This window comes from Chinchilla lanigera, unplaced genomic scaffold (genome assembly GCF_000276665.1).
Source record: "Chinchilla lanigera isolate Chin_1 unplaced genomic scaffold, ChiLan1.0 scaffold00065, whole genome shotgun sequence".
NCBI classification, from domain to species: domain Eukaryota; kingdom Metazoa; phylum Chordata; class Mammalia; order Rodentia; family Chinchillidae; genus Chinchilla; species Chinchilla lanigera.
In genome coordinates, this window is record NW_004955466.1 from 8765389 (window position 1) to 8779304 (window position 13916).

Sequence of the window (13916 nt, forward strand, 5' to 3'; positions counted from 1 at the left end):
CTGTCAGAATTCAAGGAGGAAATATAGTTCTACAATAATAGTTGGAGACTTCAATACTCTTAATTTGGGTAGAACAACTAGTCAGAAGATTTTTTTTCAAATTGGCAAATCTTTAGTTAGATAAACTGGCGGGGGGGGGACCCCCAGGGAAGATTCAAGCTACTAAAATTGGAAATGAAAGTGGAGATACTACTACTGATTCTATAGACATAAAAAGAGTAAGAGCCTACTATGAGCAATGATACCCCAACAATGAACAATTCCAATGAAATGGAAAAATTCCTACCATCACAAAACCTTGTAGATTAAATCTTTAAGAGAGGGAAAATCTATTCAATAGTAATCAGGAACCTTCTAATGAAGAAATATACTACACTTGATGACTTCTAGAATGAATTCTGTAAAACACACAGAGAAGAAATAACATAAATTCTCAAACTTTCCAAAAACCTAGAGAAAACACTCCATGCCTTGATCTATACCTCCATACAACAGCCAGACAAAGATACTACAGGAAAAAAGAATGAAACAAAATAAAAGAACATAAAAGCTAGTATCAGTAATAAAGAGAAAAGCAGAAATCATCAATAAAATGCTAAGAAACCAAGTTTAACACAATACCAAAAAAAATTATACAGTATGAATAAACACGATTTATCTCTGACATACAATGTTTATTTAACATACCCAAATTAATGGGATACACTTCAGATTGAAAGTAAGAAAATTAAAAACCACATCATCATTTCAAGAGATGTAGAAGCATTTGATGAAGTTCAAAGTCCTTTCATAATAAAAACTCTCAGTGAACAGGTTTAGAATAAATTACATCAATAAAATAAAAGCAATGTATGCAAAGTCCAGAGTTAACATCATAATCACTTGGGAAAAACCAAAAGCTTTTCCTTCAAATCCCAGTGCAAGGCAAGAATATTCACCTCAACTCTACTCAACATAGTACTGAAAATACTATGAGGAGCAATTACACATGAAAAAAAAAATAACATTCATCCAAACAGGAAAGGAAAAAGTAAAATTACACTATCTGCAAATGACTTAGACCATTATGGAGAAAATTCCCAAAAAGACAGGACCAAAGAAATTTAGTGCTAGTACTTTGATCTGGATAAGATTTGAGTAAGTATCCCCAGGGTTCTTGTGTTGAAATTTAATCCCCACTGTGAGGTAGTAAGAGTGTGGAAACAATCTGACTGTTGTGTTTAGAGGTAGAGGTACTGGGAGGTAATTAGGATAACTTGTGTGTCCTCCTCCAGATTCTACTCTTTCTTTTCCAACTACAGACATTCAGCTTGACGTGAGGACAGAAAACTGGCTAAAACTGTCATCGTGCCTACCAGGTGACCCGGGATGCACCCCAACCGCTAGACAGCAAGTTGTTAAGTCAGTTGGCCAAGTATGTTCTGCTGGCCACTGATACCTGGTCTATTTCCTACCTGATATTTCATGTGTTAATAATTTTTGACAAAAGCCAGATACATTCTGATTGGCCAAAGCCCATTTTGGCTAGCTTGGCTTATAAAACCCATCCTCCTGGTTTAGGATGCAATGATCTTCCTGTTTTTGTTGCTGCCAAATAATCCACTTAAAAATGGGCAAAGAATCTGAATAGACATTTTTACAACAATGACATATGAATGAACAATATGCAGTACATGAAAACATGCACCAATCATCAGGAAAATGCAAATCAAAACCAGAAAAAGATATCACCTGACACCTGTTAAGATAGCTATTATCAAAAAGTCATCAAAGCCATTGTTGACAAGGGTGTAGAGAACTGAAAACCCCATTACATCGTTAGTAAGGATATAAACTGGTACAACCTTTATGGAAAACAATACGGTATGGCCTCAAAAAATTAAAAATAGGCCAGGGATGTAGGCTCAGTGGCACAGCACCTACCTGGCAAGCACGAAGTCCGGAGATTGATTCCCGGTACATACATACATACATACATACATACATAGGGCTGGGGATATAGCTCTGTGGCACAAGTGGTAAGCACAAGGTCCTGAGTTCGATTCCCGGTACCATAAATAAATAAATACAATAGAACCTCAACATGATTCTTAAGAGATATTTCAAGAAATAATGGTTGAGAAATTTACAAAATCAAGAAAAAAATACAGATGCAAAAAGCTCGAAGATATTTCTAATATGCCTATATTAAGCCAGGTAACTATATAAACATATACTAAATTTTGCTGCTGCTGTCTCTTTTCCTCCAATTTTGTAATCTCTATTACATGTAGACTTCTGTTTGCTAATGTAATAACCAGTAGCAATACTTGGCTATTTAGTACAATTTAATAAAATGTAAAATTCAATTCTTCAGTTAAATCAGGCCAATTTTAAGGGCTCATATAAAGAGCAAGATAACAGACATATAATAGGAAATAGGGAGATCTGTAAATGGGAAAGGGATCAAGACATAGAAGGGTAGGCAGAAGAAGGGGAGGAATTAAAGAACTCAGATGGGTTATATAAGTGTACCAACTCCCCATGAGCAATGTAATCATTATGTGCTACAAACATTTACTAACCAAAGATAAAAGTTGAAAAGATTTTCAAGACCTCAGTAGAAACAAATGACTAGTGGCTACCACCCTAGACAGTACAGATATAAAAAATGTATTTCACTACAGAAATTTCTATTGATTGTGCTAGTTTACAGCATTTTACATATAACTTTTGGGACGGTTAAGATTAAACCTATTCCTATATTATTAGTTTTCTATTGACCAATTCTTCTTTTTGTCTCTTTTCCTGACTTCCTTTTCATAATTACTTTTATGATACCACTATTTTCTAATTGGCTATCTCTTCTTGTTTTACTTTTTTAACTTTTAAAGTTCATATTACACATTTTTAACTCATCACAGACTATTTCTAGATAGCACTGTAACACTTCATTCACAAAGCAGAAACATTACAGTAACATACTTCCCTTCCTTTCATCCTGCCCTTTATAATGCTGCTGTCATACATTTTACTTATCCACGTGTAAAGAAACACACAAAGCACTACTATTATACAGGATTTCCTTGATCTTTCAAATGTAAATTTATGATAAAATTATTAGAAAATGGAAAACAGAACAGTTTCTGTTTAAAGTATTTTATCTTCACTGGCATTAAAAGTAAAGATTTTTCTAGAAACTTATTTTAGAGATACTGAGTTACAGTTCTTGGTAATTCAATAAGAAATGTAAAGAATCAATGCCTGTATAACTTTTTATGTCACAAAATATAATATTTTTTATATCAAGCCTCAATCTTAGCATACATGACAATTATTTGATAAATCTGTAACCTCAGGAGTTATGTTTTCTTTCACATTCCATTGGCTTCTTGCCTAGAGATTGTAGGCCTTTTAGAAAATCGATTTCAGAGAACAGAGAGCTACTGAAAATCTACCCTTAAGATCTATCCAATAACAAATTAAATAATATCTCATTTAATTTTAAGTTTACCTTAGAGCCCAATGATCACATATATGATACTGTCCAAGACTTTGATCTTGGTTTCAAAGATGCATGTAGATTTTATTACTTGTTTCATTTTTTCTTATTTTTTGTGTTGAGGTTTATTTTCCCTGTTTTTTCATTACTTGGCCTCTTACCCACTACTTTCTTTTCACATTATACTGTTTGCACTATTTTCTTTTGTTAATTAACAGTGGTCTCTACGTCAGTCATCCATTGAAGAGTTTTACGTTGAGAAACCAGATGAAGAGATGATTTGGTCCATCCAGAAACATCTGTGCCTATACTTTTCAAATGTCACATGCCCACTTACTCCCATAAGACTCAGTGTGACTATTTCCATGATTCACAAAAGCTTCAATCCCAGGTTCATTTCTAGACTATTGAGCCACTAGGTCAGCCCCATATTTCACCTTTTGACAAAATACATTTTGTGGCTCCTGTCTCAGTTTCACTGTAGACAGCAGACAGTAAATAAATGTACTTTTTCATGGCAAGGAGCCCAGCTCTATTGTTACTGGCTTACTACTAAGCTCCACCTAAAAGAAAAAAGAAATATAGTGGTCTGAAAATGAATAGCAACTTCAGTACACTTGCCAAGGACAGACTTAACAGGAAACTACCTCCATTCCAGTATCAATCTCAAAAACCTAGCAAGTTCACTGCAAAATTACTAAGTAAAATGTAACAGTATTAGGCATTGCAAAATTCTGTTTAAAAGTTAAGTTCTTATAAACTAAAAACCTAAGAATGGCTGGTATTGTGGCACACACATATACTCCCTGCACTTGGGAGGCTGAGGTAGGAAAATCATCAGAAGTTCAAGGCCACCCTGAACTACATGGCAAAACCCTGTCTCCAAAAAAAAAAGTATTTGACCCTTTTTGAACATTATGATGCCTTAAAATTGACAGTAATCAAGTACAGTATTATTGTAAAATTATATTTTGAACTTTAAAAAAATTAATTCAGCATGTAGTCAATGGTGTTTCATCTGGCATATAGTATACACGTTATAGCTGCTAACTGCCATCTTAAATGAACAAGATTATGGGTACTGAGCTGAGTATATATAATGAAAGTTACTATTAAAAAACAAAAAACTAAGAATGAATTAAACTATTTTAACTGAAGTACCAAGTAATGTGTTTTTTGGTTTTTTGTTTTGTGGTGGGTTTTTTTTTGAATTTTTTTTCTAGTACCAGGAATCGAACTCACAACCTTGCGCTTGCCAGGCAGGCGCTGTGCTGCTGAGCTAAATCCCCAGCCCATGAAGTACCAATTAAAAATAGCAGAAGAAAGCTGAACACATCAGCTTCTCAACATGAAGTTCTTCTCAACACTCACCCAAGTCTGCCTAACATCTCAAGCTCAGGAACTGGAGGCCCACATGTCTCTATCTGCAGTGGTTGGTATTCGTATAGAGCTTCTTCAAGCTTCTGAATAGGAGCCAATGAAATATGTTGACCCTGTTAAAAAATAGAGAAAATCAGTATCTTTAATACTACTTTCACACTGTTAGTTACTTCTAGTCATTTTAAAGATGAATATTAGAATTTTAGGTTACATGTATACTACCACAGTTTAAAATAATGTGTTTCAGATATTCTGATTTCCTCCTTTTCCTGGTGGGGATATAGAGGGAAAAGAGAACAGAAGTTTAATATCTGAAAACTTCATTAATATTATTTTAATAGCTAATCTCCATATGTTTTAGTCTTTCTATATAAGCATAAAAATTTAAAGCTGAACTTTATATACTGTATCCAGATGTCCCCCCCAAAAGCTTCATGCACCCATAGTTGGGGCTCTTTGCAGGTAACTGGATCCAGGGTGTGTGAATGTGGATTAAGGGTATGATAACTGGATTAACCCACTGATTGGTTTACTGCTGTTCTGGGTGTGGGCAATGGAAGTCTCATCCTTAGGTGTGGGAAGCACCGATCAGTGGACTTGTAGCCTGGATAGAATATAAAGGGAAAGATGGAGGGTGGGTAAGCTCTTCCCACCTACCCTGCTATGGACTATTTCTCCTCTGCCATGGTGCCCTGCCTTAGAATGAGTCAACTATGAACTGAAACTTCTATAAAGTGTGAGCTATAATAAAACTCTTCTCTCTTAACTTGTGGGTGTCAGGTATTCTGTACCAGCAACAAAACCGTAACTAAGAAACTATCACACAATAATCCAGTTTCTGACTGATGATTATGATACCCCTGTTTCGTAAGTTATTAGACACTAATTCTCCTGCCATCTGATATAAAAAGTCCAGTATTAGAGTCTGGACTCTTTATATGGGGGGGAGGTAACAGGAGGAAGGGACAGGGGCAGGAGATAGGCAAAAAAAAACAAGCGATAGTTAAAGAAGCACATGTGTTAAAACCCAATTAATATTCAATTTTCACTTTAGATCGATGTTAGAGAGTAAAGCCCAGGAAGGATGACACAGAATTGGTACTTTCGAGAAACAGAATATTATCTAAGAGAGATAATACATAAGAAAGACAAGCTTTGTTGTGTCATGTTAGTGAGAAACAACACAGAAAAACTAATAATTTCCCTAAATATCAGCAGTAACAACCAAGTACCTGAGGTTATGGTATCATGTAATTCAAAATCTTCTCTGAAGTTTGTAAGGGCATAAAAGAACATCTAACAATAATAGTTAACACTTCATACAGAAACTAATCTGAAGGTTTTTTAAAATGTATTATTTCCTTAGTATTCACAATAATTTTATGATGTAAATACTATAATTTTGATGCTACAGGTGAGAAAAGGGGCTAATATGTCATTATGTAAGTTACCAGAGGCTAAGCATCAGAGGCCAAGTCTATTAGACTCCAACACCTGTGTTGATTTCCCTCATTTTATATATATGAAAATTAATATCCCCAAAACATATTTTCCTAAAATCAGAGAGTCAAATCTCCTAATTTCTGTTTAACGTTGGTTCTACAATACCACACTGCCTTTTATTATCCTATTTTTAGACAATATTTTCCTCAATTTAAAATATTAACATCAGTAAGTAATACTAGATGTTTTAAATCAACTTTCATATATGTAAAACACTGAAGGCTCAAAACATACTAAATAGTGATAGGCTAAGGGAGTAGCTCAGTAATACAGTGCTTGCCTAGAAGGAGGGAGGTGCTAGGTTTGATCCCCAGTGTCACAAAAACCAAAAGCAGTATTCTACAATATTAAAACAAACATAAACATTACATTGGAGTACCTCTGTTTACTGGGAGAGTGGTAAATAAAGTGCACATATGATATACAAAGTAGCTTTCATAGATTCAATCTTTCTCTCAAAATCTGCTGTTGAATTGGAAAATTTAAGAAATCAAAAGACTTACACGTTGACATAATTTTTTTTTAAATCATCAACAGATCAGACGATGTTTTACCAAGTCAAACAAGGACACTGTTAGAAATTTTAAATGACTGAAGGTAAATATGTGTTTATTGTTTTTGTTTTTTCCGGTACCAGGAGTTGAACTCACGACCTCGCACTTGCCAGTCAGGTGCTGTGCCGCTGAACTAAATCCTCAGCGATGTTTAAAAAGTCTTTCTAGTTCAAAATGGTTACTGAAACTTCCACCAAAACATTGAGAATGATCTTCTAAGTTTTCAGAGAAAAGAGTCCCAATTATGTATGTCAAAGGTCAAAGTGTCTGATACACCAGTCATATATTACACCTGAATTAAATTTGGCTGAGTGACTCATGGAATGGTACACAATTAATGCTATAGAAAATCAGAAGGGAGAAAAAAAGAATAAAAGGTGGAAAGATGAAAGTGTTAACTTGTACTAGACTTCAGAGGACAAAGATCTAAAATGGAGAGGACAACAGTCATTACCATAGTAGTATGTTGTGTCTTGAGATACCAACAGCAAACTATGGAACTGCCTTTTTATAAAAAATATTTTAGAAGTTTTAAACATCTTGACCTAGTAACTTCATGAGTAAGAATTTATAGAGGAAAATCAGAATATCAAATTTTTATTCATAGGTCCATTATCACTACTTATATTGTAGTAAAAAGTTCAAGCAATATTGGAAAAGTTAAACAGGAAGTTATACTATAAGACAATATCAGCCACTTAAATTATATTCTAAGAGAAATCACTAAAATATTAAGCACATAATCAGTATGCTCTGAATTATTTTTTAATCTGCATAAGAAAAACTATAAAACATACGGCTGAACAGAGAAGCCACACTGGCGTTACTCAGAGGAAATCCACTAAAAACACAGGTAACTGGAAGGGAGGGACATATGATGCCAAAATCAGTCTGAAATAAGAGACTTGCGTATCAAACAAAACATAGCATAGGGCTTTATAAAATACTGAAGCAGCCCATAGGACTGCACGTGGGACCTCACCTTGAGTGCAGAGCAGGAACCACCATTCCGGGAAGTTCCCCCCAAAATGCTGGGCTACAATAGCATGGCAAACTCAAGCCACACAGGATAGACTTGGGATACAAGGCCTGTCACCTCTTTTGCCTTCCTCCAAACAGAGGACGTTGTGGCCAGGCAGCAAATTTTGCCAGCATACATAGGGGCAAGTGACCAGGATGCTGCACCCTCCATGATGGGCCACCTGCTGCTTGTTTCTTTATTTCTTTGTTTGTTTTTGTTGTGCGCCATAGCTGTTAACTGGAACTTCTACCAACAACATGGTTAGGCACTGCAGTAGAGGTGATGGAGGTCATGAGTGGAACAGCATCACTCCTCTTGCCCTACTCCTTATGAGGAAAGGGATGCAGGACTTAAAAGCCTTGAGATACAGCAGAGCAATGAATAAGAAGTCACTCCTCCCACCGTCCTGCTTCCAATAGCAGGAGGGAAGAGCAAAGTAGCACCTACAGCAATAGCAAGGGCAATGAGTCAACAGACAGCATCCCCCGCACACCTGCTCCCAGCAGTAAGAGAGAAGAGAGATGTGCCAGTAGACTGCAACAGAGGAGGCTATGCAAGGCCGGGAGGGGACAACTGTACAGAGCACCAGAAGCACCCTCGGGCTGTTTCTGTTGGAGGCTACCATAACAATTGGGAGAACGATGCAGAGACAGAAAGGCTAAGGGGACATGGGCAAGATGCCAAGGGGCATCCAGAAAGTGGTTAGCTGAAGACTCTGGCACCAGCCCCCACACTGAGAGGCCAAGATAAGCCCCAGCACTAATTGTACTGCATATTTGGTTGTATTGCCCAATAAAGATTTGGGCTCTGATCTGCATACAACCACAGAACCATGGACACGGGAGCGATTTTACTAATTGTTTATTTTGCTTTCATTTTTCTGTCCTGTTATAGTTTTAGGATTTTGCTTTTATTATTTGGCTTTTTTCTCTTTTTCCTCAACTATCTTTCTTCATTGTTTGATATTTTCATGAGTGAATATTGTTTCTAGTCTTTCTGGTTCTTTTCAATATTCTTTTGCTTTCTCCTTCATTCTTTCTTGCCTGTCCTCTTCTCTCCAGTTTCCCAAAGCTTGGGTGATCATCCTCTGTCCTTAAGCCTTGTTTCTACTATGTTACTCTTCATTATCTACATAATTTTTCCCCTATCCCTCTTAATTTACCCATCACAGGGTAAAATCACTCTACTAATGGGAAACTTAGCATAAAAGTTCTGGATTTATGTTAGCTTTTGTTATACAACTGTAGATCTTGCTGCTACACTTGACAGTACCAAATTAATATTTACCACATTTTGTCAATCTCTAGGCTGTGCCTGATGCTAGTGCTATTGCTAACAGTACTATGTTAGCCAGGGTGTATACCTGTTGTAATCAGTTGTTCTCCCTTATATGACAACACTGTGATTGCCTGGTGTCTCCCCACAGTCCAGTACCAAAAGAAAGAGTGCTGAGCCAAGCAGATAGCAACTTCTCATCCTTAATAAATTGGGAAGGTAGGATCTTGGGACAGACAAAGGCAAAAAGCCAGCCATACCTAAAAGACATCTCTGAGGAATAGATATTTCCTAGGGAAGCCTCGACACTAGTAATAAACCTACTTACCATATGTAATTTATAAGCATCAATACAGAAAACAAATTAAAATATGAAAAAACAGAAAATGAAAAGAAACAAAAGCAAAATACAATCCCAGATCTCCAGCCCACCCAGGACAAAACCAATGGACAATGCCACAGAGGAAATCACAAGCAATACACATGAATTTTCTGAAATGGTAGCAGCAAAAGTTAAAAAAAAAAAAAAAAAAAAAAAAAGATGAATGAGGCTATAGAGAAAATCAGATCAAAAATCTCCCAAGTAAGAAAAAAAGAGATGACAATCACAATGAAGGACTTGCTCAGAGAATCTAGAGGAGACAAATATAAAAATAGAAGTGCTTAGGAAAGTGATGGAAACCATGAACACCCAACATAGGAAAGAAATGGAGTCCATGAAACAGATTCAAAGAGATATCCAGGAGATTAAAAATTCCACTCAATGTTTAAGCAGCAGAATGAACCAAGATGATGACAGAATATCAGATCTAGAACACAGAACTGCAGTTAGTAATCATGAAAAGAATTAGTTCTTAAAAGTAGCAAGGGACCACAAAAAAATCAATCCAACACCTGCAAGGTAAGGCAAAGAACAACAAAAGATTGATCAGAGTCAATGAAAAAGCAAGAGACAGTGCAAAAGACATAAAAAAATCTTTTCACAGATGTAATGGCAGAAAACTTCCCAAGCATAGAAAAAGAATGTGACATACAGGTAAGTGAGGCATATACCAGTCCAATTAACAGGACCAAACAAATCTACATGAAGGCATATAATAATAAAGATCCCAGAAATACAGCACAAAAACACAATATTAAAAGCTGTTAGAGAAAAGAAACAAATCACCAATAAAGGAAAGCCAATCAGAATCACAGCAGATTTTTCAACACAAACCTTTAAGTAAAGGAGAGCTTGGGGTAAGCACTTCAAAAACATGCAACCCAGATTGATATACCCTGCAAAATTATTTTCACAATCAATGGAGAAATAAGATACTTTCACAAAAAAAAAAAAAAAACTGAAAAAATTTATGACCACCAAACCAGCTCCAAAGTGTTCTGAAGGATATTTTAGAGGGACAAAAAAAAAAAAGATTACATTCAGAGAACACCAATAGAAACAATGTACCATTCAAGGTAAGCAACTAAACAAAGGGGAAGGACAGGGAAGCAACAAAATGAAAATAATATGAAAAGGATAAGCCATTTATAGCCATCAAGGTAAATGGTCTCAATTCACCAATCAAAAAATAGAATGGATCAAGAAGCCAAGATCTAACAATATACTGTATACCAGAAACACATTTAACTCAAAAAGAAATTCATAGATTAAAAGTCAAAAGATGGAAAAAGATACTCCATGCAATAGGAAATGGGAAAAAAGCAGAGGCAGCAATTCTATTTGCAGACAAAGTAAATGTTAAGCCAAGACTGATCAAGAGAGACACAAAAGGTTACTACACACTTGTTACAGGAAAAATCCAAAAGGAATGGATGGCAATCATAAATATATATGGACAAAATACTGGCACAACCAACTACATAAAACAAATATTAATGGACATTAAAAACAGAATAAGCACTAACACAATTCTAGTGGGAGTCCTCAATAAACTACTGTCACAAACACACAGATCAACTAGACAAAAAAATCACCAAAATAATACCAGAAAAAATCTGTGAACTCATGGACTTAGTAAATGTTTACAGAGTTATCCAAGCCACAACAAAATATACATTCTTCTTAACTATGTGTGGAGCATTCTCCAAAACAGACCACATAGTATCTCATAGAACATGCTTAAATTGTTGCAAAGGAACTGAAATTTTTCTATGCCTATTATCTGACCATAGTGCAATGAAACTGGAAATCAGTGGCAAAATAAAAAATGAAAACTACATAAGCACATGGAAATTAAATAATGCCCTCATGAACAACTAATGGGTCATAGATGAAATTAAGGAAGAAATTAGATAGTTTCTACAATTAAATGTTAACGCTGATATAACATACTGGAACTTATGGGATATAATGAAAGCAGTCCTACCAGGGAAATTTATACTGGTGAATACTCATACCAGGAAAATAGAGCAAGCTCAAATAAACAACCTAATGTTGCAGCTCAAACTTGTACAAAAGAATAAGTCAAGCCCAAACCTTATATGAGGGAGGAAATTATAAAGGTAAGAACAGAAATTAATACCATGGAGACTAACAAAACAATAAAAAGAATCAATGAATTAAAGAGTTAGTTCTTTGAAAGAGTAAATAAAATTGATAAACCCCTAGCTAACCTTATGAAGAAAAGACTTAAATCCATGCCATTGAGAATGACAAGGGTGAAACCACAACAGATCCTACAGAATTCTAGAATATCATCAACAGTGACTTTCAGAGTCTGTACTCAAATAAGATGGAAAACACAGAAAAAATAATTTAAAAAACACTGAGATTCCATCTCACCAACAAAAGAATGGCTATGATCAAGAAATCAGCCAGTAACAAATGCTGGCAAGGCTGTAGGGAAAAAGGATTCCTTCCCTACTGTTGATGGAAGTGTAGACTGGTATAACCACTGTGGAAATCAGTGTGGAGATTCCTTAAAAAACTAAACCTAGAGGTCCCATTTGACCCAGCTATTTCTCTTCTTGGTACCTACCCAAAAGAATTAAAAGTATCATACCACAGCAATATATGGACATCCATGGTTTTTTTTTTGGTTTTTTTTTTTTTTTTGGTTTTTCTCCGGTACCGGGAACCGAACTCACGGCCTTGCGCTTTCCAGGCAGGCGCTTTGCCGCTGAGCTAAATCCCCAGCCCCCTGGACATCCATGTTTACAGTGACACAGATTGTAATAGTTAAATCTTGGAAACAACCCAAATGCCCATCAACCAATGAAAACAATAAAGATGTGCGTTTTTTTTATTCAGTGGAGTACTAATCTGCCATAAAGAAGGATAAGCTTAAGACATTCCTAGGTAAATGGATGTACCTTGATACCATACTCTTAAATGAAATAAATCAGACACATATGTATAAAACTATCACATTATTTCTCTGGTGTGAGAAACTGAAAGTGAAAATAAGGACCAAAATATATAAGAGATATCGTGAAATAAGAAAAAAAAATGTTCAAATTGGAAGGGGAACTAGGGAGGAGGCAGGGGAAAGTGGGAAGGAGCAAAGGAAGAAAGAAGAAAGAAAAAAGGAAAAATGGAATCAAAGCTTTTCTAAATAAGGAGAAGATGGGTTGAAGAGAGGGAGGTGAATGGGAAAAAAAGAAGAATTAAGATATGTCATGTACAGGTACAAATTCTCTAGATGAATGTGATCACTATATATATACACACACATATATATGTATATATATACACACACATATATAAAATGTCAGAATATACTTAATTCATTTAAAAAAAGGAAAAGTAGAAAGAAAAATATTAACTGTAGTATCTCTAGGTACAAAATTATAAACTATTCATATTTTGGTCTTTATTGTACTTTTTATAAATTGGCCAAATGGATATATTTTACGTTTGTAGCCATCACAAACGTAAGAATATTCTGAGGGACCACACGAACAAGACCATAGGAGGAAGACCATACTGCAGGACAAATGGCCTGTTCCCTTCAGTAAATCAGTGTCATGAATAAGAACAACAGAGTGTGTGGTGTGACGGGAGCTACTCAGGATTAAAAGAAAATTAAGACATTTAATAAATATAACATGGATCACTCATTCAGTACTGACTTGGGAGGAAAAAATAAAACATTTCGGGGACAATTAGGGAAATGTGAAAACAGGACTCTATCAGCTTATATTAAGAAACTTTTGTAAATTTTATTGGTGTAAATATGGGTTTGGGTTTGAGAATGTTCTGTAGAGAAACAAGAGAGAGATGCAGGCTTAAGAATTTAAAATCAAAATTTCATGAAAACTAAAACTTATCTAAAGTGGTTCAGAACAGTGAATGCATAAATGTGAAGCAAATAAACCAAAATATTAATGATTATTAAATCTAGGTATTAGCCATATGTCTTTTTTTTGCCTTTCTATTTTTCATTATAAAATGTTAAAAGTATATCTCAGAATCTTCAGTAGTTTTGAAGGAAACATAACTATGCACTTATAGCCTACAGTCAAGTCCAAGTTTATAGTTATTTTAGTAATTAAGGTTGAGAAATATAATCCAAATTTGAATACTAACTGAGATTAAAAAAAAAAGAAAAGAATAATACTATTAAAACTAAAGGAATTCAGCCAGGTATCATGGCACATTCCTGTAATCCCCGCTCTCAGGAGGCTGAGGAAGGTGTACCACTGCAAGTTTGAGGCTACCCTGGACTACATAGCAAGACCCTGTCTCAAAATATATAAT

General features: G+C 35.3%; 1 protein-coding gene across 1 annotated transcript in view; it reads right to left on the reverse strand.

Moving 5' to 3' along the window:
- Mnat1 (MNAT CDK-activating kinase assembly factor 1) overlaps positions 1 to 13916 on the reverse strand; it is a 204062-nt gene that overhangs the window by 74429 nt on the left and 115717 nt on the right. The window contains exon 7 of the mRNA XM_005399174.2: positions 4853 to 4974. Coding sequence (XP_005399231.1) covers positions 4853 to 4974 — 122 coding nt within the window. The remainder of the gene's footprint in view (positions 1 to 4852; positions 4975 to 13916) is intronic.